Source organism: Theropithecus gelada, chromosome 6 (assembly GCF_003255815.1).
Source record: "Theropithecus gelada isolate Dixy chromosome 6, Tgel_1.0, whole genome shotgun sequence".
In the NCBI taxonomy this organism is placed as follows: Eukaryota; Metazoa; Chordata; class Mammalia; order Primates; family Cercopithecidae; genus Theropithecus; species Theropithecus gelada.
The window spans coordinates 105,629,466-105,657,028 of record NC_037673.1 but is presented as its reverse complement, the minus strand read 5'-3'; the positions used below and the strand labels follow the sequence as shown (position 1 = coordinate 105,657,028).

The window sequence follows — 27,563 nt, the reverse complement described above, 5'->3', positions numbered from 1 at the left end:
TTCAAAAACCAGTATACATATGTTTCATAACTGCATTCCTATTTTCTTACCCTGTATGTGGTATAGTCGGACTCTATGAGTAACATGGTCAAAAAAGCAAGTCACTTCCGAGTAAATCCTTCCATGTGTCACTCTGACAAAGGGCGGTGTTGTGTAAACATAAGGCTGAGAAGAAAATAATATATTTAAGGAAAATATTTTGGCTTCCAAACTTTTAAAAGAATATGTTTATTATGGTTTCAAAAATGGAAAATACATATCACCTGATATTTGCAATTTTAAGTGTAAACCAGATCTTATAAGGTAACAATATGCATGTGATAAAAACTCAACATGTTTTTTATTTTTAAAAATGCTGAAAATAGGAAATAAAAATGTTTACAACTTCATTGCTCTGGAAAGCATTCCTCCCAGCTATACAAATTTCTAACTAAAATCCTTCTATTTGTCCATATAGTTACTTATTAGAAACAGCAATCATCCTACAGAAGTTACATTTTCCCAGGTAAATAATTATTATAACCATGGTCCCAGCCCCCTAATGTTCAGGGTTTGAGACAGGTGGCAAGGATGACTACAGGGAGTCATCTAAGCAAACTGAAAGCAGGATTCAGAAACATAGTTTAATCACAGCTCGGTTTACTAAACTATAAAACATTTTGTCCTTTTACTTGAAAGAACTAGCTGAATATAAACTCACAAACTTGAAAAAACTACTTGGAAACCACTAGTTTAGTTTTTATTTAAATTTTAAAAACTGGTAATAAAGCACATAACTTATGTGACATGGAAGCAAATTTAAAACATTTATGAGTGATTATATTTTTAAAGTATTAGATACCTTAGCTCAACAATAGCATAGAAAGTTAGGCTTGCAATATGAACTACTTAAACAGTATAAGATTTTCGGCTGGGCGCTGTGGCTCACACCTGTAATCCTAGCACTTTGGGAGGCTGAGGTGGGTGGATCATGAGGTCAGGAGATTGAGACCATCCTGGCTAACATGGTGAAACCCCGTCTCTACTAAAAATACAAAAAATTAGCCAGGCATAGTGGTGGGTGCCTGTAGTCCCAGGTACTCGGGAAGCTGAGGCAGGAGAATGGCGTGAACCCGGGAGGCGGAGCTTGCAGTGAGCCGAGATTGTGCCACTGCACTCCAGCCTGGGTGAAAGTGCGAGACTCCGTCACCAAAAAAAAAAAAAAAAATATTTTCAGAATTGTGTAACTTTCTTCCAAATTTACCTCTTTTGCCAGGGGAAATTTTCTGGAGTTATTAAAATGCTTAATGGTTTACAAATTTCTTGTACCTAATTACCAAATAACTAGAAAGTGAGGGAGGGGATGAGAACCTGGGATGGTGAGTTCTGGGCTCTTGTCTTCTTCTGAGGCACTAGATTGCCTCATTCCCTGATGTTTTTTATTTTCTCTCTGTAAAAATGACAATCGTTTTATCTTTCTATCTGACATTAGAGCTATTTAAAGATAAAATGGTTTTAAATAAATTAGTTATTGGTATCTATGTATGAAATTCTATAGCACAACTACTTTTTTAAGTATAAATACAGTCAATCAAAATAAAATGTCCAATGACAAAAGCTGGTAAATGAGAAAATATTGAAACAGCTCATAATTGGGATTCACTGCCCATCTTGGAATGCCTCATATGAGTTGTAGTTTGTCTTTAATTCTTCACTGACTTAAAAAAAAGAAAAACCCCAAACAGCCAAAAAAAAAAAAAAAACCCAGAATCCTTACTGTAGCCTACACAATCGCTTAAAATCCAATACTAGATTTTAGTTAGCAGGTTTCATAACTTGTGGAACAAAAGTAACTATTTCAGGAGATAGGTCCCTAGCTAACAATAACTAGGAGAATATTTCACTGATCTTGAGGTGGAGAAAACCAAACCAATAAAGGTATAAAAGCAAAGGAAGAAACTCTAAAGAAAAAAAAAGAAATGACTACACAAAAATTTAAAACCACTATAAATAAGAAATACAATAAAATAATTAAACTAAATGACACAATAAGAAAAATTTTACAACATATAGGGAAAAGGATTAATTTTACCACATATAAAGAGTGCTCAGATATCATCAGGACATGCCAACAGAAAAACAGTCAAAGAATAGAAAAAGGAAAACCACAAAAGAAATATGAAAGATAAATGAAGGCACAAAAAAGTTCAACCTTACTAGTAATCACAAAAATCTTAACAGAAAAATATTTTTCTACTAACTTATTATTATAGGCAAAGCTTTTAATATGGCCAATTCTCACTGGTTGGAGTGGGATTTTAGAGTTACTCTCAAAAAATGCTGGTGGGATTGAACATTTACCTAGTCTTTCTAGAGGGAAGATAAGCTGTACATAGCAAAAGTCCTTAAAAGACTTCAGAAACTGATACAAAATGACTCTTCTAGAAAGTTATTCTCAGAAATTCATCAGAATTGCATAAAAAGAATGGTACAAAGAAAGCTTATTACAATGTTATAGTAGTGAAGAATCGGGAGAAAAAGAGTGTATGTAACATCTTAAACACAAGAGTATATATTAAAATTTGATTTTTAAAAACATACCATGAGATTGTGAGCATTGTAAGAAACGAAAAACAAAATATGTACGTGCAAGAAGTCAAGACTTGAGAATGGGAAGAAAAGGATATGCATAAAATAAAAGACAGTAAGAAATACATCCAAATGTTGGCAAGGGTTTTCACGGGATTGTGCACTAGTTGGTAAATTTTAGTGTTTTCTTCAGCTTCTGGCATTTTCAAAATGTGCCAGAGTTTGCATATTACTACCCTTATAGTCAAGAATGAGAAAAATTTGTTTTTTAAAGGGCTGAAAGTTAAGGAGAAAAATGGTCCAGTGGACAATCTATTTTTCCCATATGGCTAGAGGTTTTGTGTCTGTATAGAATGCATACATATAAACACCACAAAAGCTCCCTAACTCTACATAAAATCTAGTTTCTTCCCATGTTCATTGTTTATCCTAATTGAACATTGTTCATTGTAGCATCTTAACAAATTCCAACTCTAAACAGCTATTTATCTAACAGGATCTCGCTCCATCAACCCAGGCTGGAGTGCAGTGGCGTGATCTTGGCTCACTGCAACCTCCGCCTCCCAGGCTCAAGCCATCCTCCCACCTTACCCTTCCTGAGTAGCTGGGATTGCAGATGCAGGCCACCACGCCTAATTTTTGTACTTTTTGTAGAAAAAGGATTTCGCCATGTTGCCCAGGCTGGTCTTGAACTCCTGAGCTCAAGCAATGTACCCTCCTTGGCCTCCCAAAATGCTGGGATTACAGGTGTGAGCCACTGTGCCCAACCATTTATCTAACTTTGGACCACAAATTGCTAAGTATCAATAAGGTGATAGATAATACTGAAACCAAAAGTTCATCTATCCCTAATAAATCAACAGATGATAAAATAATGACACTCACTTATCTTTTTCCTCAATACTCTTTCAATAAGTGTTTATTCCATTTGTCATCTCATCAGTACCACTTACCTTGGCATTACCATCAGGTAAGAAGAGGTAGGCACCACTTTTGTCTCTTTTAATCGTGGTTCCATACCATGAAAATTGCACACTTACTTCATGGTGTTTACCATCTTCTTTAGTCATCATTTGCTAAAGATTAAAAAAATAATAATAAGCCACTCACCACTAAGATGTTAAGCATGTTGCATCTGGTTCTATGTATATGGCAATTTAAAAAAACAATTTCTGTACTTATCTTGTGGACCAGTGACACACAGTCCATGGAGGAGCGCCACCCACACACCATACATGTGAGCAGCAAGTGGTCAATGAAGGTGCAAAAAGCTTCTTATGCATTCTTTTACTCAAGAGTATTTGATACAGCTCCACTTAAGACTTTTTTCCCCTTTTGCCTAATTAATCTACACACATTGTAGCAAAAATGATAAGCATTCTATGAATTTTAGAACATACCTTCATAAGTCCAGTTTGATCAAACCGAAGTAAAACAAAGGAGTTCTCTAGTGTTATACCTTCTTCAGTATTTATCATATTCTTTATGGTGAAAATTCCTCTATCTTCTACTTTATTGTTATACAAGACATAATCAGCTAAATGTGAATTTGAACTTGCTGATTCCAAAATCTTATACACTTTCAGTCCCAATGGTGGTATATGTGCTCGAAAAGAGATCTTTAAAAGATAGGGAAGGGAATTTATTCAAGATAAATGTTATCTACTAAGAGGCAAACCATTTAAACCAACAAACTATCATATCTTTTAAAAACGGAATCCAGTTGGCCCTCCATATTCACAGGTTCCATGTCCACAGTTTCAACCAACTACAGATAAAAAATATTTGAAAAAATAAAAAATAAAAAATACAAATAAAAACTATAGTATAATAACTATTTACATACCATTTACATTGTATCAGATGTTACAAGTAATTTAGAGATAATTTAAAATACACAAGAAGATGTGTGTAGGTTATATGCAAATGCACATGCTCCTCAACTTACAACTGGTTATGTCCAATCAAAATTTGAAAATATCGTTAAGTCAAAAAGGTGTTTAATACACCTAACCTATCCAAAATTACAGCTTAGCCTAGTCTACCTTACATGTACTCAGAACACTTACATTAGCCCACAGCTGGGCAGAATTACTTAACACAAATCATGTTTTATACTAAATAGAAATAGCTTATGTAATTTATTATATACTGTACTGAAAGCGAAAAATAGAATAGTTGTATGGGTACTTGAAGTATGGTTGCTACTGAATGCACATTACTTTCACACTATTATAAAATTGAAAAATCTAGGTTGAGCCATTGTAAGTCAGGGATCATCTGTACTATGCCATTTTATATAAAGAACTTGAGCATCCACAGATTTTGTTATTCCCAGGCGGTACTGGGACCAGTCCTCTACAGATACCAAGGGATGGCTGTATAACAATATTCTATAAATGTTTGATATCTTGTGGGTAAACCATACACATCTCAGTTTATCCAGAGAACCTAATAACCTAAAGTTGGTAGGCCTATCAAAAGCATTAGTGTTTTTATCCAATATGTGAACCTGCATTATCATTCTCAATTGTTTGGCTGTACTCTAGAAAGCCTAGAGAAGGAAATTCTCCATGAATGTAAGGGCTTCACAACAATGGCATTTCTTAATTATTAATTTTTTTGCAATATTATGATATTTTGGTATATAACAATGATAAACATAATATAAATATTAAACAAGTTAGTTCAGTCAGCACTAGCAATCAAATGCTTGAAGTTCAGCAGACACTGAACAGAGCATGGGGGATGTACACAGTAAAAGACATGACCCCTGCTTTCCAGGAGCTATGGTTCCATTTTCTAGATGGAAAGCTTCCTGTAAAATCTGACCAAAATTTATATTCTAGTTTACCTTTCTATCTAAAAGATTATGCATATTTAAGAGTAGCTAGAGGTTGGATTACGGGGTCAGGAGTTTGAGATCAGCCCGACCAACATGGTGAAACCCCATCTCTACTAAAAATACAAAATTAGCCAGGCGTGGTGGCACATGCCTGTAATCCCAGTTAAAGGAAGCTGAGGCAGGAGAATCACTTGAACCCGGGAGATGGAGGTTGCAGGGTGCCGAGATCACACCATTGCACTCCAGCCTGGGCAAGAGGAGTGAAATTCCGTCTCAAAATAATAATAATAATAATAATAATAATAATAATAAAAGTAGCTAGCAATAGCTTTTGTCAAGCAGAAACAGTTCTTAGAGTTCCTAGTTTATGGCTGTATCTCCAGAAGTGCAGTTTAAATTACATTCCAAATTTTAAAAGTTTAACCTTTCTAGTGGTACAGTGATCAGTTTAACATTGCTTATTTTAAGAAACTTTGGCACAAAAAACACCTATTGAGCACAGATTTTCCATAATTATGTCTCTAAAAGGCAGCATCTTAATTATTTTAGGGCATTTATCTTCCATGGTGTGTTATGTCACCTTTGCAATGAAAACCTAAAACTATCCAAAGTTATTAAGGGTGGTATTTATCTCACTTTCAATATGCATAATTGTCATTAAATTCAGTTAGATCAAAACATTCAAAATTTTATGACTAATAATTACTGCATCACCTTAGAATAAACAGTATACATCCTTACAAAGATATACAATATACATATGAACAATATATAATAAGATACAATATATACACTAACAAAAGAAATTAACATTTTAGGGAACACAGGATCGTTTTTCCTTTAGTGTCATTTAACCCACCAGTTAAACTCTCCGGTATTTACAACTTTCATCACCTCACATACACCAACATGATGGCTAAATGGGGGCTACTGTACAAACATAAATTATATACTGGCTAGGTTTGTTTTACAATGCCTCCTTAAGTTCTATGGCCACAACATACCTCATAGGCTGTTTCTGAAATAGTGTTTGCTGTATCCCAAACTGCACTGACTTGAACTTCCACAGGTTTTCCTGAAGCAGAGAACACTTGCACCGTGGGGGAACTCACATAGACTGAGACCACCGAGATTCGGTCTTGTTCTAAAGGATTATAGACCACAAGGTACCTGCAAAAACAGCTGCTTCATTATTTGGATCTCAAAATATTTGTACTTCTTTCATATACGTATACATACATATTTTTGAGATAGCGTCTCACTCTGTCACCCAGGTTGGGGTGCAGTGGTGAGATTATAGCTCACTGCAGTCTCAACCTCCTGGGCTCAGGCAATCCTCCCACCTCAGTCTCCTGAGAAGCTGGGAGTAGCAGGTATAGTGCATGCCACTATACCCGGCTAATGTTTTTCATACTCTTCATAATACTTTAGTTCATGGACAGTCATAGAGCCAACTCATGGAGAAGAATTAACAGGAACATTCTGTGAGAACTTTCAGAGAACAGGCAATTTCATCACAAGTATCACACAGTGCAAAGGGTAATTAAATAATGATTCAGAAGCCCTTTCTAAAGAATTAATGCTTTACTAATGCAAGATATTCATAGATTTGTAATAAAGCTTTTCTGTATCCCAGAAAAAGACTTATATAAATACGGTTTTATTCATCTATCTAAAAGAATCAGCTCCATACAACTAATACCCTGATCCCTACCTAATCTCACCGAATAAAAAAATTCACAATTTGTTTGCAATTTAGTCACAATTAGTTCCAGGTAAAAATCTAATATTCATTTTAGACCACTAAGAATGTATGGCTATATGTGGAGAATCACATAATTCACACACGTATTTTATATACAATAGGACTTTATTATTAAAGAAAGTTGATTCTAAAAAAAGGTAACTTGAAGCGAATCCACTTGTAATAGGGCCCCAAATTTTTATAGTAAGTAATGGTGAAAAAGAAATTGATTGGGATTAGGTAGAAAAAGGAAAATGCAAACTATTAAAATAAGTTTAGGCAATATTTGCAACTACGTGTAACTTTTGGTATGAACAAAAACAAAAATGAACTGAAATTTGGGACACAATTTTTCCAATATTTTATACCAGCATATTATGACATCCTTCACATAACATTTAATTTTTACATGATGGTTTTATTAATAAACTGTATTTGAAAAAAAATATTTCAGGACTTTATTTTTTCCTAAAATCCTCTCCCAGTTCTGATATTCAAATAATTCTCCGTTGAGGTACCCAACAGCCTTGATTTTCTTACTAGCATAACTCTACCAGATTCTCATTCTTTCATGGCTTCGCCTGTGAGTAGAGACATTCTAGACCACCAACATCGCAGACTTCATGAAATCTGCATCCTCTGCAAGGTTTATAATTTTATAATTTATAATCAATTTGCATCATATTGTCTTCAAATAAATCAAAGAATATTTCAAAGAGTGGACTCTTTGAAATAATGGTGGACAAATGGTGGACTAATAATATAACTCACTGATTCACTAGTGCATATTTTCATGATCTGAAATATTTGTGTTTTCCTATACAATTTTGTAACTGCAGGAATACAATGAATAGTTGGATAACAACCACCTCTCCCCCAATACGTTGTAGCTATAGATGGTAGCACCAAGCTTACCAGTATTCTTCCATCCTGCATATGTGTTCTATATATTTTTGCTTTAACTGCATTACAAAGTGTTCATTAAGAAATAAAATGAATACTTACAGGGGCCAAAACTAAAAGGAAAAAAGACAACAGGAAAAATGAAGGAAAAGAAAGAGGATATAACACAAAATCCGTGACACCAGACTTATAAATTGTTCATCAGAAGCATTTATGTTAAAGCAACATTCTGAGATACCAAAGGTGATGATGACATTAAGAATGTCTCTAATTCCTATTAGGCTTATAGTATGTGTCAGGATAACAAGACCTAATTTGTTATTACTTTTGTTCACTGAGATTCCATATGTATACAAGAGATGAACAGATGAAACCACACAGTCACAAACATATTTACAAAGAGTACTGAACCCTCCTAGTACTTAGATAAAATCCCATTTTACGCACAGAAGCAATTCTCAAGGAGAGGGAGGGTGATGCCCTATTGAGGGGTATGCTCAACAGACTTACCTCAGAGATTTGTCAACCTATTTGCAGCCACCCACAGCCCTCCTACCAGAGATTACATTTCCCCTGACTGTTCCCCATTCACAAACACACCTGGCAAACTGCAACTGCCAGGATTCATTATTACTAACGGGACTGTCCTATATTTCTAGGGTGCACTGGGGAAGAAAAATAGTGGTGGATCACTCATTCTCTGCACCAAAGATGTTCAAACCAGACCTCCAGAAATGAGTGATTTACTACTGAAACCCATGTTCCCAGAGGCTTATGGAGCTAGTATTTAAAGAACTTGAGAAAATGGTGGCCTGAAACCTTTGGCCAATCTCCTAATTCTGTAGCAGCCCTGACGCATACCTAGGCACACTAAGCCTAGAATCCCTACTGGCATGTTCTCTGGGTGCTCTACTACAGCCAAAGGTCATGAAGGCTGTGATACTATAATGTGTGCCCAAACAATAAATTAGATAATAAGCATCCAGAACACTAATTCCTTCTATGAAAAAAAAGTACTCATACTTAATGCAAACAATAATTTTAACCATATATTTGGTTTTGTACCCTATTAAATCACTTTTTATAATAAGCTGTGAACTAGGTTCTATTTTGTTTCATTTTAGTAGCTAATTAGTATATGACCATAATGATGTTTCTACTGTACTGAATGATTATGTAATTATCATACCAGGAATCTATTCAAAAACTAAATGTGTGGAGTATATAATGAGTATAATGCTGCACTAAGAAAATTATTTTCAACATAGAGATTCACAGCATGTTTTTTATGTGCATCACAGTACAAATTTATCTGACACACAAACTCCTATCTATGTACATTTTAAGTAGAGTACAGAGAAAGGATGATCATATATAGATATTTCCTTTAGAAATAAGTACATCATCATAAATTAACTTAATTTTCATTGTCATCACATTTGGTAGTCCAACATTTGTTATATGGCCAACATCCCCAAACATGAGTGCTTTCAGGCCCTCCAGTTGTGAATGAAACCAACAGGTTTCAGTATCATATCATAGTATCATACTCACTTATTGAAAATTAACAATATTTGATCCACATTAACGAAAGAATTATGTTTATATCTTCAGAATGGGGAGGGTTAATTTCAATTTTAGCTGGAAGCTCAGTGCTTTTTTTCTCTTCTCAATTTCCACCACATCAGCATTAGCTTCTTACATATCATCTGTCACCAAGTCACGTCCAGCCTCCTAGTTCTCATTGTGACATTGGCCCTCATAATTCAGGGTTATGAGCAATTATCTCAGTTCTCCATATACAAGGAATAACTCTCACCTCATGAAGAAAAAGCACTCATATGTTACCTGCCAATCAAATTAGAGGGCAGAAGATAATCTACTTTCACTGGAGAAAAAGGAATGGAGAAAAATGAAAGAACACCTGTATGCTCATATCAAACTGGGAATCACTTTATGGAAGAATCCCAGTGTAAATGTGGCTGTCCTTGAAGATTCTACTGAGGATGAGTATACTAAAAATTCCTTCACTCCTTTCATAGAAGCAATTCATAGCATGTTTAAAAAGACAACTATGGAATACTGAGTTTTCTCTTTGAAGTAAATCTAATCAGTGCTCACTAAAATGTGAACAACACACTAGGACCACACAGGCTTCCTTCTAGGACTGGCTGCACTACAAAGTGGAAGGAACATGCCCCTTGGTCAGATGGACCTTGGAATTATCATTCAGAGTGCATCCTGCATGCCTGGGCTGGTCCTCAAGCCTGCATGGGCAACCCGTGAGGTGCAATCTTTCATCCTTCTCACTGGACATATAAGGAAACTGAGGTTCAACAAGAGCAGGAATGTTGCCAAGATTGGCCCAGCTACAAAGTGCCACAATAGGGCTTAGAATGCAATTTTACCCCCATACCCATCTTCTTAACTACTTCACTCACAGGCCAGGCATATAAGGATCTTTGTGACAGTTGTGACAGCTGAAGTTTCCTGTGCAAACTCCCTTAGTTCCAAATTCACATGTGAAGAACTTTCTCCTCAGCAATGCCAGTATCGCTAGAAAGTCTCACTCCTCAGGAAGCTCAGATAAGCAATAAGCTATTTACATTTCATGTATATTGTATTTGTGAAAGAAAATTTATATACTGGAACACCAGAATAGAAAAAAACTTGCAATATATACTAAGGAGTTCATTTTATGACCTCACTGCATGAAGTAAGCAAAAACAATATTTGAGGAAGCATTTTAAAAGCCACATACATATTTTTATGATTGTGTAGGAAGATTAAAAAAATATGTATTGTTTCAAGTTCTTTGTAAGTGCACTTTAAAACCAGTTAAGCAAACACCAAAAGGCATAAGAATATTAACTGTTATTTCATGTGCTTACCATAGGTACCTAGCACAGAATAATGTTCAATAGTTAATGAATGATCAGTGCAGAAAAATGCCACTAGGATAATTTATTACTTGTAAATAGTATCTACTAATGTGGGGCTTTATAGTTTTATCAGAGCAGTTCCATTTTGATTATTTTAATTCCTTAAAAGGTGCTTTTCAATTCTTCAAAAATGTAAATTATAAAATTAATCCCTTTGTAAAGATGGGGAAAATGGCACTTTCAAGATTACAGAGAAAGTTAAGAACAAAGCAAAAACTAGAGCTCATTTTGTCTGACTCTTAATCAATGACAACATAGTAAAAAATAATTTCAAACAAGAATGCATTCATCTTCTCTAAGTAGCCTCATTACTGGAATATAACCTAAAGAAAAATATTAAGCTTTATACAGTATTCTGAATATGGAAACATATGAATTTACATGTTAACAAAAGTTGCAAAATCTAGATCTGAAGTTCTTTTGATATATTCCATTTTGTTTTCTAGGTTTAAAATATAATGCTTACCATATTAGCAGGAAAAAATTCAAGACATTAAAAACTAAGAGTGTCTTTTTGAGTTATACTAGATCTTCAATCACAATTGTGTGATTCCTGGGCTTTTGAGTCAGACACTCCTGAGTCAGACACATTCAAATCCCCCACCATGTCACTTAGAGTTTCAGAGGCTATGGATAAGTTATTTCTCTTCCCCAAGACTTAATATCCTCATCTATAAAATCGAGACACAAGATTATTGTTAATGTTGAATTATAAACTGTTTAGAAAACCACCTAGCTCAGACCAAGCACAAAAAAGAATCTCAATAACAATTCACTTCTCTCCTTCTCCTTACAAGACCCTCATGGTATTGTGACCAAGGACCCTGGTACATCATCACACTGGGTAGTACAGTGAACGATTTAACAAACCCAGTTCAATGAGCTGTCATAAATCCTTTTTTTGTGTAAGGCATGCATAAATCTAAATAAAGGAAATTAACATGTGATAATACAGATATCCTGAAACAAGAGTTCTGATAACATGGTAGTGGTGAGAATACACATTCAAAGTAACAATATGGCTTATGGCTAAGTTAAAAAGCAAGCAAAGAAAGGAGAGAAAGATGCTGTATGGTATGTGTAGTTACAAACTTATGAATGTGAACACATAATCCCAGTCAACAAAGTACCTACAGTCTAGGAGGGGGAGGCACAGAAACACACTGGTAAGTTCAATATAACAGGGTAGGCAATAAGACAAAGGTATGTATAGCATGTCATGGGATGCATACACAAACATGCAGACACACACAGACACAGACACACACACACAGACACACACACACACACACACACGGCAGTTAGGAAGATTAAGAATTACCAGGAGACCAATCAAAATAGAAAATTAATTTTATACAAAATTAGCATAATACATAATATATGCAGAAAATGAAAAAACAGTCATTTAGTAGAACATAAAAATGAATGAAGAGATACCTCTTTCTAAACAAGAAAACTAAAATAATGCAAAAGCACGACTCTCCCAAAATTAATTCATAAGTCTTATGCAGTGCCAACCAAAATCCCACGGAATTCCATTTCTTCAAAGAAAGGTGAGGGAAGGAAAATGATCATGAGCTGGGCAAAACAGTTCTATAATATACATACATCCTTAATAATAGATGAGCAAGACAAATGGTTACATAGATACATTAAAACAATATGCCAACACTGATTCCAGATAAACGTAAATTTTCAAACATAAAAAAGATACAAAATTAGTAGAAAAAATAAATATATAATCTGTGGTACAAAAGGTCTTTCTAGCCATAACTGAAAAATACAATGAAGTAAAAGGCTGACAGATTTGGTAACAAAAACCTAAAAATTTTTCTATCGTAAAAATAAGATTAAAGAACAAAAACTAAAAAAAATAAATAAATAAATTAGTAAAACTTGTAAAGTGCTCTTACAAATCAACAGAAATATAAACACTCAAATGAAAAAAAAGGTGAGCATTTTACTTTTGTCAAATTGAAGTTGAGAAATAAATGATGTTTCCACTTCCAGGGGAAATGGAGTAGCTGTCAACAAACGAGAGCTCTCACTTCTATTAGCCAACGAGAAAAGCCAGATAAAAACAGTAATAATCATTTGCCTGAGGGCAACAGAAAACTGCTGAGGAGAGGAAAAAACTTCAGAAAAGTGACCAGCCTTCGGCAGTCATTTTCACTCTGGGGCATGCCAGTTCTCAGCAAGGGAGAGGCTGTGAGTTCCATGCAAAACCTAGTGAAAAGTCTGGAAGAAATCACTGGGGAACAGAGGTCAAAAGAGCATTTTGTGGAGATTTTGGGAGGCTTCAGGTACACAGTTGATTTTTTCATTACGACAAGTGCCAAATACTGAGGCTGCACAGAAAGGGAAGCTTCAAACCTAAACAGAAAGCTTCTGAAAAGTAGAGCAGAGACATCTCATGACATTCCAGAACCCACCAGGGGATAGGGCCTACAGAATATAAGCAGGCTGTTAGTTGAAAACTTACTTAGAAAGCCAGGTGAACAACAGGTTGAATAAATCAGTCTCAATTTAACACAGTCCTTGATTGGAACAATATCTATCTAGAAGAAGATATTTTCTAGAAGTCTCTCTAAATTTTATGCACAATTGTCTAGTACTCAATATGAAATTAAGAGGCATCACCAAAGACAGAGCCACATGACTAAACACCAAGAAAAAAAAGAAACTAGAACCATACATGACCCAGATATTGAAGTTAGCAGACATGACTTTAAAATCATAATTAGTATGTCCAAGGAAAGAGAAAAACATGAATAGAAGACAAGATAGAGAATTTTACCACAGAAATGAACATATTACAAAATAATCAAATGAAATTCTAAAGGATAAATATTTAAAATTAAAAATTCCACAGATGTCTTTAACAATAGCAGAATAAATATATTTAACTCAGCAAAAGAGAAGTCAATAAAAAATATACAAACTGAAGTGGTGAAAAAAATGCAGAAAAGAATGTTAGGGACACAGGCAATTCAGTGAAAAGATCTAATATGTGAAATAGGATATGTGTAGATGGAAATAAAAGAGAAAATAGCACAACAGAATTATCTCAATAGCTGAGAATTTTCCAAAACTAAAGAAAGGGACTAACCCACAGATACAAAAAATACTCTGTGATTCCCAAATGAAGCAAATACACCTGGTGTGTCATGTTAAATCCACCATGAAAAGGCAAAATCTGAGACGCAGTCAGTAAAAATAAGATTACATTGTTCAAAGAAACAACAATAAGATCATCAGCTGACATGCCAAAAGAATTAAGGAAGCCAGGATAAAATGGAATTACATATTTGAAGTGGTGAGGAAACAAAAAAATACTGCCAGCCTAAAAATCTATATCCAGCAAAAATTTCCTTAGAAAGTGATAAAGATGCCTTCAGAGAAATAAAAACCGAGTGTATGGGTTACCAGCAAACTTGTACTGTAAGAAGTGTTACGTCTTCAGGCAGAAAGAAAATAATCACAGAGTGAAACATGAGATTGCAGGGAAAAATGAAGAGCACAAGAGAGGTAAATATATAAGAAAATATAAATGATAACATAAAACAACACAAAAGTAATAATTTGAATTAGATTATAAGTCATCTATGCTTCTCTATGTAAATACTAAAAGAACATTAAAATCATCTTATAAAAGAAGGCAAGAAAGAAGAGAAAAATAACTTGACTTACCAAAATATTAGCAATACCTATTGTTAGGTGGTAGCATTATAATTATTTTTCATACTTTATACATTTCTTCTATCTAGCATTTATAATTTTATAATCAGAAAACACTGTAACTTAAAAATAGTCTGTCTTTTAATCCAATGATTCCTACTCTTAGAAATTTAGTGTAAGGAGGCCAGGTGTGATGGCTCATGCCTGTAATTGCAGCACATTGGGAGGCCAAGGCAGGCAGATCACCTGAGGTACAGAGTTTGAGACCAGCCTGGCAAACATGGCGAAATCCTGTCTCTACTAAAAATAAAAAAATTAGCTGGCATGGTGGCGCGTGCCTGTAGTCCCAGGTACTCAGGAGGCAGAGGCACAAGAATCACTTGAACCTGGGAGGTGGAGGTTACAGTGAGCTGAGATTGCATCACTGCACTCCAGCCTAGGTGACAGGGTGAGACTCTGTCTCAAAAAAAAATAAATAAATTAGTGTAAGGAGAAAAACAGAAATACAGTAAACAAAAAATATTTTAACTATTTCCACAGCTAAACAATGTAAATATCTAAACAATACTATCCAAAACATATTAGCTAATCAATATAATATTAAATTGAGGGAACACATTAATGATTAAAAGTATACTTATGAATTAGAATATTAATAATCATTAGATATAAAGATTTTTTAAATAAAATGTTGCATTATTAAATACAAAAGAATATTCTGAATTACATACAAATAATAATCAGTGAAATATAAAAATATATAAAATTCTAAAAAGAAACTGTTATTAATAGTTACCTCCTCTAGGTTCTAGGGTTATCAGTGAATATGCTAGAAATCCTTTTAGTAGCTTTGGGTATAAACACTATTCTACAAGAAGTTACATGTTTATTAGAAAAATTCAGAACAATAACATCAAAAACAAAGAAATTTTTTAAAGGGCAAAGGAAGCAGGCAAATCCTTTCTAGTTATAAAGCCACAGATATACAGGAAATAATGTTATTTTCAAGATATATAGGCCACTACCACTAGAAGCTACACAGTAAAGTGAACCTCTAAAATGCAATTATATGAAGTTAGAAAAGGAGATAAAACTCAAGTCATAGTGGTGAGTGGGTTGTCTTTTAGTCATTACAAGGAGCTTGCAGCTTTTTGTGAAGTTGATGGAAAAGGTTTAACATGGTTAAATTTTCCTTTTTAACACCTACTTCTAGTTGCCAGGTGGAGAAAGAATTTAAGAGGTGAAGGCTCAAAGCAGGAAGACGAAGTAGATAGCTTAAAGTTGATAGCCTAGGCAGGAAAGGTGAAAACAGACAGATCAATTTTTCCACTGGAAATTTAAAAATCAGATTTCCAGGTAAGATAGGGAGCATAATGACCCCAAGATGTCCATGTCCTAATTCCAAAACCTATGAATGCTACCTTATACGGCAGAAAACACTTTGCAGATGTGATTAAATTACAGCTCATGGTATGGGAAGCTCATTCTAGGCTTTCTAGGTGGGCCCAATGTATTTACAAGGGTCCTTATTAGAGGGATGATCCAACAGAGAAGAAGACTATGTGACAACAAAACCAAGTGGATGGGATGTACAAGGAAGGGGCCACAGGCCAAGGAATGCAGGTCATCTCTAGAAAAGGCAAAGGCTACGAAATGATTCTCCCCTCAGAGACGCCAGAAGGAAACAGCCCTACCAATATTTTGTTAATCCAGTGAAAATGATCTTGAACTTCTGACCCCAAAAACTATAAGATAATACATTTGTGTGTTTTTTACTAGCATGAAGTTTGTTGGTAATTTATTATAGCAGCAACAGGAAACTAATACACCAGGTTACACTATTCGTGTTGAAAATGAGGACTAACTTCCAGTTTCATACCACCAAGGATATATAAAAGAAAATCCTGAGTCCTGGAAAACAGAAGGGAGGTGAGCAAAGAGTAACAAGCAAGAAGAGCTTGGGGTCCTTGGAACTGGGACCAAGCAAAGATTAAATGAAGTGGGTCTAGCCCTTTGCCCTCTCTCCTGTATTCCAAGGGAAAAATTTTAAATGACGGTTTCTGGAAGCTACTAGCTGGTTAAGTAACAAATATGGTCTGCTCTAACAAGAAAAAAAAAATTCAACACTAAGGTACAGAACACTCTCTCAGCAACAAAAATTAGAATTTTACTTGGATACAGTAGTACATAAATGCTACCCAACCTTCCTAACACACGAAAGTTTATTTCACACCTTTCTCTGTATTTAGGAGAAATCATTCTTAAAATCATGGACAAAAATATTATGAACCTATCATCCTATGGAGAGCCATTTGTCCAAGGAAAAGATTCAAAAGGAAAGTAAACAAGCATGTTGCATGATCAAATGCAAATATAAAGTTGTCTTTCACAAAACAGTATGACCGCAGTACCTAAAATTGCTATTGGCAACTAAGCGATTTCTGCAAATACCTTATTCTCCTCAAATGCAAGAATTCCACAAAATATTACTAATAAATTCTTAGTTTCTAAACTAAGAATGGCAAGGAAAATATGATATTATTAAGTAAATATTCTAGAAAGCTATATGTTAGAAAATACTACTTGGCGGCCAGGAGCGGTAGCTCACGCCTGCAATCCCAGGACTTTAGGAGGCTGAGGCGGGTGGATCACGAGGTCAGGAGATTGAGACCATCCTGGCTAACACGGTGAAACCCCGTCTCTAGTAAAAATACAAAAAATTAGCCGGGTGTGGTGGCGGGCGCCTGTAGTCCCAGCTACTCAGCAAGCTGAGGCAGGAGAATGACGTCAACCCAGGAGGCGGAGTTTGCCGTGAGCCGACATCGCGCCACTGCACTCCAGCCTGGGCGACAGAGCAAGACTCAGTCTCAAAAAAAAAAAAAAGAAAATATTACTTGGGCAGATGGGCAGAGAGTTATGTTTGTTTATAATACTAATAGACAAAGCAGTAAGTCAAATATAAAATTGTATTAAATGAATATTTTTGCTATCTTTAAGTAAATGACTTAGCTACTGGCAGAGTTTTTCTGATGTTATGGTAATTATAGCAACTATGATGATAATAATACCAACAGCTAGCACTTAATTAGCCTTAAAACAGTGCTGAGCAAACAGTTACTTTACAAGTCTATTTTACAGAAGCATAGAATGGTTCTGTATCCCACTCATGGTTATGTAGCCATTGAAATGGTATAGCCAGGATTCAAACTGAATCAGTCAGGCAGTCAGAGGCAGGGAAGGTGACCTGCTGTCTCCCTCCAGTGGGTAAGGCAGTCAGGGTGCATGTGCCAGAAGCACTGATGCAGCAACTGGAGCACTCAGAATCCCACTACCCTCCCGCTGTCTCTCTGAACACAGTCTTACCAGACTGCTCTATATTCACCCCAGCACAGAACCTTCACTCCAAAGCCTCCCCACCTGCAGTGGCAAGACAGGGGTAAAGGATGTTTCCTGGAGGTGAGGATTAGGCTACTTCCCCTGGTTGCTATGATGAAAACACAAGCGGTTCTTTCACTACTCAGTTCTGAATTTCTGTAAGAGGTGGTAAAAAGAAAATTTGCTACATAATAGTCTTCATTTTGGAATACTGGAGATATTTTGGAAGACAGATTCTTTATCTTATGTACCAGTTACTGGAAACACTTGGTTATTGTTCAGAGTAGTTTCTTCCTCAAAACTTCCTTTCCTGGTGTTTATCCAAATGAATGCTTTATAAATGATTAATACTTAGACAAAAAAACCCAATGTTAACTGGATGTGACCTCGGGGATTACCTATTTAACACTCCCGCCAAATATAGAAAGCAAATGAAACTGAAGTTCCAAAAATATGAGCTGGTTAGTGACAAAGATGGAGCTAGAATCAGTCCCCTAACTCTCAACGCAAGGCTCCCTTCACAACACTGTGCTCCAGAAATTCCAGGCATCTGACAGGGAGATCTGCCTAGAGCTCAATGACATAGAAATAACAGAGTTGGTATCAATATCCACAGAATTTGTAGTTGCAAATGCAACTCAAAACTACAAATGAAAATGTTAACCCTGAAAAGTAGAACTACAAATTTCAGGGACTTCTCACAATGCAAAAAGCACTTCTAAGACCATAAATATAACCGAAGCAGAATAAATATGTGGACTTATAATTTTTATAAAGATCGAAAAATTTTACAACTATTTCCAGTACACAACAGAAAATAGTAAAGTCAACAAAAGAATAAATATTCCAAGTATTCTAAAACTTTTGATATTAAAGCAACAAAAAGAAACAAACACAAATTGTATCTAATTTGGCTGACCCCAAGAGTCTTGTCACCAATTAAGTTGCTTTCACTCTGAGAGAGTTTTGCCTAAAACAAAAATACCATCTGTTTTACCTAAAACATTAAGATGTTCTATTTCCTTGTCAATTCAGAAATCACATCTGTAGCCATTTTCTGAAAAAACAGCAAAAGACATTATATTTATGGGTGACTGCATAAGGAATGATGTTCAATCAAAATATAATTTTCATCTACTGGAAGAAAATTTCATTTCTCCAACGAATATAACTCTAACTTTGGAAGAACACATAGTACATAAACAACCTAATTTTCACAAATAAAAAAGATCTTAAAAAGTTAACACAGTAAAATAAGACTGTTTTGTTGTTTAGGACAGAAATGGCAAAGATGTTTGTATTCACTTTCTGTTATCTGTGTTGACAAATGAAATCTATCTTGTGTGAGGTTTCCAGGTGAATAGAGGAGGAAACAACAAATTTTTACTAGGGCTACATCTCTTCCCATTAGTTAGCCATCATATAACTGGTAAAAAATATGAAAACAATAAAACACAAACCACTTTCTACTTTCGAAGTATTTTTAGAAACAATATTGGTCCTAGGAAAGACTCCCTACTATACAACCCAATGAACCGATTAAAGGTACAAAACACTAGAGAAAACATCACTCACGGTGAACGCAAACACAATGTCACAAGGGATAAAAGAACACATTTCAAATAAAAACACACAAGCCAACCAACTACCTGTAATATTTTGAGTATAGACTAAGTACCTACAACAAATCTGAAACCCAGATATGTTTCAGTTTGAAAAGTAACCCGATTTCACACACAATTGTCTTGCCTAAAAAAAATAAAAAATAAAAATAAAGTGCTACTCTCTGAATAAGGATGAAATAAATAAGTCCAAAGGCTCTATTTAAAATGTTTCTTTTACCACAAAGTTGTGAAGTGTTCTGAAGTCCAAGATGGGCTTGAAGCCCTCCCTGACTTTTTCAGGATCAGGATACCTTCACTAAAATCCTTTTCCTTGTTCCTCTTGTTGTGCACGCTTTATTAATCTGCATTTAGAAGGAAAAAAAATCTAGTTCAGAAGAGTGGAAGACTTTGAAATATGCCACATCACTTTAGTTTATGTTCTGAACTGCTTTGGGTTAATAATTAGCTTTATGTTACTATTTTAGAAGACATGATGGCCACCGGGAGGAAAAGAAATGGAAAGTGGACAGAGAACTAAGTTTGCAAGAAACTGAAAACAATAAGCTACTGAAGGAATCTCACGTAACCATCAATTACTCCCACTCCAATAGAAATCATTTTTAAAAAATCACTCGTACTCCAGATATTTAGTTTAACATTTTCATAGTACTTTATACAACTTCAAATGTTGGTGCTACAGCAATAGCAAAACAGAATCATTCAAAATTTATATTATCTAGTAAACACACCAAAACTAACGCCAGCTATTCTTTGATACCACCTCATCTTCTTTTCAAAGTTTTTCTTCAGTTACATAGTTATGTATTTCCAAATATCTTAACTAGAAATTATTATAATCCTTTATCCATTATATGTGGTACTTCCCATGCCAATTCTGCCTTCATATTTTAATATACCAAAATATCTCATCATAATTCTATATATATGAGCACCTGTTTTTCCTCCCCATCTTCTGCATTTTCCTGATTATGGTCCTTGATGGATGAAGATGTTATTTATAAGAAACAAGCAAAATAACTTTAATCTTGCCACACAAAAAACACACAATTAAAACACACTTTGTAAACTGAATTCATTGTATAATAATCTGACAATAAACTAGAACCATGCAATTAGTTAATTAAGAAAGTCCGACTTAAAATATAAATAAAAAATCGATTAAAACACAGACTAACCAGGCAATTTAGCAGGTGGTCTCTGAACATTAAGCTACTCTACCCTTATTTTTCAAGAAATAAAAATAAAAAATAGAACTTTAAATGCAATCTATCTGTTTAATCACTTTCACAAATAAAATCTAAAAGAATTTTGTACCTAAAAACAAAATCACAGCAGACTAAATTATAAGGGCCTGGTAAGGAAGATTCTTTTACAGTTCATGTGAAATTGAAGAAAACAATGATTTAAAATCCTATGCTGTTAAAGCACTAAGGCAAAATCCCACACTGTATATCACTGAAAAATCAATGTGTGAGACTGGTAATAGCCTAATGACAAACATTTTTCTTCAAACTTCTAAATGACAGTAAAAATATATATTTAATTATATTGTATTAGGTAGCCTATCATAAACTTTAACCTGCCTGATGCAAGAATTGTAAAAAGCATTATTTTAGGAGATGCAAGAATAGAATGACAAATTTTTTGAAAAAATGAATTCTGACGACAAGGGAAGCTTGAAGTATAATTAGGAAGCTACAACACTCAGTAAAGTCAAGGAATGAATTCTTGCAAAGAAAAAAAAAGTCAGCACCTAAACACCTACATGTTTAGAGAATGTGGTACAAAAGAGTGAAGAGCACTGCTCAGCTAGCAAAGATTTCTTGAGAGACAGACATTTTTTAACAGATTTTTGAAATGATGGGAATCAGAACAAAGAAAAGCTGAGGCACCCAAGCATGGATGATAGTAACAATCAATGCCATTTAGAAGAGTCAAAATGGTTTCTGCTATAATGCATCTTTTTAGGAAGCTTACTAATTATTTTAAGCAATTTCATAATTCTCCCAATCTAATACTCTACATATCTACAATCTCTAAACTGTGAAATCCAAAAAGCTCTGAAAAAATCAAAAGCTTTTTTATAACTCATTTGGTGGTAAATCTAAACAGAACTGACATGAAGCTTTATAGAATCTTTATTTATCCCACTTGATCAGAACATTCAGAAATTTCAAAGGAGACTCTGCAATAATATGCCACACATGCACAGTACTTTCCTAAAATTAAAAAGAATTCTGAACCCTCACATACATCTACCCTTGAAGATTTCAGGTAAGGCACTGAGGGTTTGTCTTATGGGTAGTCTACACAGCACAGTATAAGTTACAGGTCACTTAGAAAAGAGACCTTGCCTGTGTAGGTTCTGAGCAAGAAAGAATCAAGAAGAAATGAAAGAGGCAACAAAATATGAACACATACCAGTACAGTGCTGCCCAAGACAGAAATACAAAGTAAATCTGTCATTGAATGAATGAATGTATGAATCAAAGAATAAGGAACTATATTTTAACATAGGCCCACACAGTCCTACAAAGAAATAGGAAATGTTTAAGAATAAATATTCTATTTTCTTAATATTTAAATACCCCAAATCCCAACTGGATATATATGCTCTTATTTTATGAGCTTTTATCTCTTTAAATTTTTAATTTTGCAGCATCTAATTATGTTTTGGTTTTGGAATATGCAGAAAATTTTTCAGTTTCATTGTGTTTGCTATGATTTTCCTACCTAACTGCTACGTCTTGAGAACACGTTTTAAAGAAATTTCTAACCACCATTACTGATTTATTCAGTATAGACCTGTTCCTAGAGTGTTCAGAACACAACTCCAGTCCCTGAGCTGAAGTGACCAAGGAAGAGTAGCTGACAGAAAATCTGGTAGCTGCTCTTTGATCTAGTTAATGAATCTAATTTGCAGATGCTGCTCCTTCCTACCCAACAACCATTATCACTTTCTCCTTTACTGATAAAAAGCCAGTTTTATTTAGGATGGCAACAGTCATAGCTTAAAAAACAAAATCAAAATGAACAACAACAAAAAACTGTTTCACCATGCTAGATGCAGACATGTGGCCTAGTTCTGAACAATGACATGTAATTAGAATTCCAGTATGTGGAAATTCTGAGAAAGTTACTGAGTCCTCAGTTTATCCCAACTGCCATGACCTTCATCCTTTGCTCATCATCCCTCTTTCTGGATGAAACACAGATATAATGTATGTAGAAGCAGGAACAATCCTGAGTTTACAAGAACAAGAGCCACAGACTAACAGTGGCAGAGCTAACAGGTAAAAGCAGCCTGGACCTTTGATGACACCATGGAACGTATCATGAGCCCTAGACTACCTACCTTGAAACTTGTCCATAATAATAATAAAAGGCTTTCTTCAGAAGCCATTGTAATGTAAGGTTTCTGTTGTATGCAGTTCAGTGCAATACAAAATCAAACACTATACATGTAAGAAGTCATATTGGGTAACAAAGGAAAGCCAACAAGTACAAAAAACTTCACCTTTAAAGAAGAAAATGATTAATGCAAGATGATTCTAAATCAAAACGTTTCCCATAAGGGTTAATCACTATGGATAAATTATTTAATTGCCTAATGATTACATGACTTTTTCTCAGAATTTTCACCCTCTCCACCTCCAATTTTTAGTTATTAGTTTAGCAAATAACTCCTATGTACCAAGCACTTCTTCCATATTTCACTCAACCATTCATAACTTCAAACAACTCATCTTCATTTTCTCCAAAAAACTTGAAAACAGATTTCATAAAAACTTAAGCTAAAATCCCAGAATTTACCAGCCCTATGTTCTCTTTATTACAAAAAGAAATGCTAATTTAGGCATCTTCAAAAAATCTTTCTATATAACTCACAAATGTAGAATATTTGACCAATTCATTATTACTGATAAACATTTAAGTCTTCTAAAATATTTGTTCACATGATAAACAAAGCTGAAATGCATGTCCTTGTCCGAAGTTCTCTCCACTTCCATATATGATTATTTGTGCATGACAGATTCCCTCCAGTGCAATTCCTAGCTCAAATGCTACTGGCAGTAGGTCACTTTCCTTAAAGATTTGATAGGCACCATTTTGGAATGATGAACAAGACCAACCCATACCTGCAAGAGGTTTATAGTAAGTCTCTTCAGAGGACTATTACGCAGGCAGTTACTGGGTAAACACACAGTCCCATGGAGGCATATGAGAACACCACCTAGCTTCAAGGATCTCAACGAAGTTTCCAGAGGATGTAACATCTAAGCTGAGTCCAAAAAGACAATCAGAAATGTATCAGGCAAATGGTGTATGTGTGCATGTGCATGTCTGTGTGTGCACACTCGGGTGCATCTGGAGGTGAAGTCCAAGGTGGTTTTTTTTTTTTGGAGACAGAGCCTCGTTCTGTTGCCCTGGCTGGTGTACTGGTGCAATCTTGACTCACTGTAACCTCCGCCTCCCTGTTCAAGCGATTCTCTTTCTCAGTCTCCCAAGTAGCTGGGATTACAGGTGCATGCTACCACACCCGGCTAATTTTTGTATTTTCTGTAGAGATGGGGTTTCGCCATGTTGGCCAAGCTGGTCTCAAACTCCCGACCTCAGGGGAGCCACCCACCTCAGCCTCCCAAAGTGCTGGGATTATAAGCGTGAGTCACCACACCTGGCCAATATTGGAGATTTTTTGTTGTGGTTTGGTTCTTTTGCTTTTGTTTTGTTTTGTTTTTTTTGTTTTTTTTTTTTTTGCTTTTTTTGTTTTTTGTTTTTGAGACGGAGTTTTGCTCTTATTGCCCAGGCTGGAGTGCAATGGTGTGATCTTGGCTCACCACAACCTCTACCTCATGGGTTCAAGTGATTCTCCTGCCTTAGCCTCCCAAGTAGCTGGGATTACAGGCATGCGCCACCATGCCCGACTAATTTTGTATTTTTAGTAGAGATGGGGTTTCTCCATGTTGGTCAGGCTGGTCTCAAACTCCTGACCTCAGGTGATCTGCCCACCTCGGCCTCCCAAAGTGCTGGGATTACAGGCGTGAGTCACTGCGCCCGACCTCGGTTTTTTTTACCCCCAGGCAGTAAAGATGTAGAGGTAATACAACAAAAAATGGAGTGTCCAAGAATTGATAGTTTTCTGAATTGTCGTGCTCTGAAGAGAGTCATTGTAGGGCTGGAGCACATAGTGCAGACTGAGGTAATGCAAGAGATGATGCGAGAGAGATAAAAATGCAGGCACACAAGCCACGTTAAAGAGTCTAGAGTTTATCCTTAGGAAAAAAGAAGGGTTTTGAGCTAAGTTACATAATCATTGCTAATATTAGTTAAGTGCCTGCTAAGCACTAGGTCCCATACTATGAAGTTCATACACATAACCATATTTAACCCCTCCAACAAATGTGTGAGGCAGGCACATCTGTCACAGGGTTATTACCTGTCACCCAGGGGAGGGATAATAGCAGTCTGAAGCAGGGTAGTAGCACTGAAGATGAAGAGAAGTGGACAAATTTGAGACACATTTGAAAAATAGAATGAGGCTGGGCACGGTGGCTCACACCTGTAATCCCAGCACTTTGGGAGGCTGAGGTGGGTGGATCACGAGGTCAGGAGATCGAGACCACCCTGGCTAACACGGTGAAACCCAGTCTCTACTAAAAAAAAAAAAAAAAAAAAATTAGCCAGGCATGGTGGCGGGCACCTCTAGTCCCAGCTACTTGGGAGGCTGAGGCAGGAGAATGGCATGAACCTGGGAGGCAGAGCTTGCAGTGAGCTGAGATAGTGCCACTGCACTCCAGCCTGGGCGACACAGCAAGACTCTGTCAAAAAAAAAAAAAAACACAGAATGAAAAGGTCTATCATGTGTTTGGATACTAGTTGAAAGTGAAAAGATGAAGATGATCAGGGTAGCCCCATAATTTATTGTGCAAACTAATGCACTTTTGAGAGTGAAAGAGGCCAATAGTGAAAAAACTGTCATATCTGGTCACTCTAAAATTGAAAGAGCTTGGGATCACATAACAGGTTCAAGCAGGGAAGAGGAGTTCCATTTTAAACACGGTGAAGTGGAGCTGCTAATGGGCCATCCCAAGAGAGCTATCCACTTGACCTGTGGGTCTAGAACTTAGAAGACTTGTCTCAGCAGAGACAGATATTTGAAGAGTTAACAGTACACTGATAGTAAGTGAAGGCAATGGAATAGGAAATATCACTCTCACCAGAAGTTGGTAATTTTTCTCTTCTTGATGAAAAACTATTATTTAGGATCTCTTATATGCTCCTGCCTCTCCACCTCTTTCAGGCATTAACATAACCTGAAGCCACAGATCCACGGTGCTGTTAAATTCTATCAAAACTAAATGGACATTTCTACCTTTATTATAACAATAAAATTGACAATAATGATCTAGATTTCACTATGTCTAACTGCTTTCAATGCCTTTTTAATTCTTTATTTTTAATTGTTAATTCTAATTCATCTATCAGTCAGCTGAATTGACTCATCAAGAAATTTTTAAAATTTTTTTAAAAATATGGGAAGTGTGCCCGTGGTATGTTTTGTAAGTGTTTTCATATCTGAAAATGTCTCTCTACTACCTTCACATATAAGAGAAAACTGTGAGTATAAAATTATTTCAAAACTTTATAGTCTTCCTCAGTCAGTCTAGCATTTGTTCTATACTATACAATATCGTCTTTCTGCCTGGGCACTTTTTTAATATGTCCTTTTTCCTTTTAATTGAACTAAGTTACCATGGTGTACTCGGGGTGGCTCTTTTTTCATTTTTATTACCCAGCACTCATCCCTCTTCATCTATAAAGGGAGGCCTTTTCAGCTCAGAAAACTTTTCATCAATTATAGCTTTGATCATTGCCTCTGCTGTAATTTTTTCCTAAAGTTTTTTAATTCTTTTGTTGGAATCTTGTCCTCCATACCTATCATCATCTTTCTTCTCATTGTTGGCATTTGTCTTCCTTTTGTCTACATTCTTAAAAAAGTATCTCATGGACTTTTCTTTCCACATCTATACCTTCTTTCAGTGTCAGCTTTACTCTTCAGCATCACTAGTGAAGATGGTCTGTTATTGCCCCTCCAACAATCTCTCCTTATCTCACTCCTCCCCTCTTTCAAATATTTTCATTTTCATTTCTTTGTCATCTTTTTGTTTCAGTGTTTCACCTTGTTTCATATTCCTCAGAGATTATAACTCAAAACTTTTTGAGAATTCCAGGTCCTCTTTTTAAAAAAAATTTTCATCTAATCTATGTAATAAATCATTTTAATAAGTAAGATACTCTTCTGAGTCATCATGCTGCACCCTATTTTTTAATCAGTCTGTACAGCTTTTTCACAGCTCTCCTATGATAACCTTTCAATCACTTATCCTCAAAGAAGTAGACATTCACTTAGACTCTGTGTTTACTAAAACTACCCTTGGTCCTTTTTATTTTGATATTAGCTGAAGTCCTTCTCTTACGTAGAGTTAGTTTATTTGACAAATATTTGTTGAACACCTACTTTGTGCCAGGTATTTGTCAGGGGATGCAAAAGCAAACAAAATCTCTGCCCTGATCGAGCTGCTATTCTAGCAAGGGAGGCAGACAATAAGGAATAAATGACATGGCTAGTTTGTTAATAATGCCATGAAGGATGTAAAGAGGATTCAGTGATGGAGGAAAAGAGTGAATAATAGGCTCGCATGCATAGATCCAGCCTGACTGCAAGTTTCCAAAAGGTTAATATCCAAGGTGGCTGTGCCTGATTGGTATTTAGTCTTCTATACCAGCTCTGATTCTGAACAAAGGGAAGGCTTCTTTCTTCAACAAAAAATATCACAGTATTCTTCTGGCCCATGCCACCACCAACAGCAATTTCCTTGAGC

General features: G+C 35.5%; 1 protein-coding gene across 1 annotated transcript in view; it reads right to left on the bottom strand.

Moving 5' to 3' along the window:
• MAN2A1 (mannosidase alpha class 2A member 1) overlaps positions 1 to 27,563 on the bottom strand; it is a 174,990-nt gene that overhangs the window by 44,964 nt on the left and 102,463 nt on the right. The window contains exons 13-16 of the mRNA XM_025387988.1: positions 6,418 to 6,583; positions 3,969 to 4,187; positions 3,522 to 3,644; positions 51 to 165 (exon numbers count right to left, since the gene is read on the bottom strand). Coding sequence (XP_025243773.1) covers positions 51 to 165; positions 3,522 to 3,644; positions 3,969 to 4,187; positions 6,418 to 6,583 — 623 coding nt within the window. The remainder of the gene's footprint in view (positions 1 to 50; positions 166 to 3,521; positions 3,645 to 3,968; positions 4,188 to 6,417; positions 6,584 to 27,563) is intronic.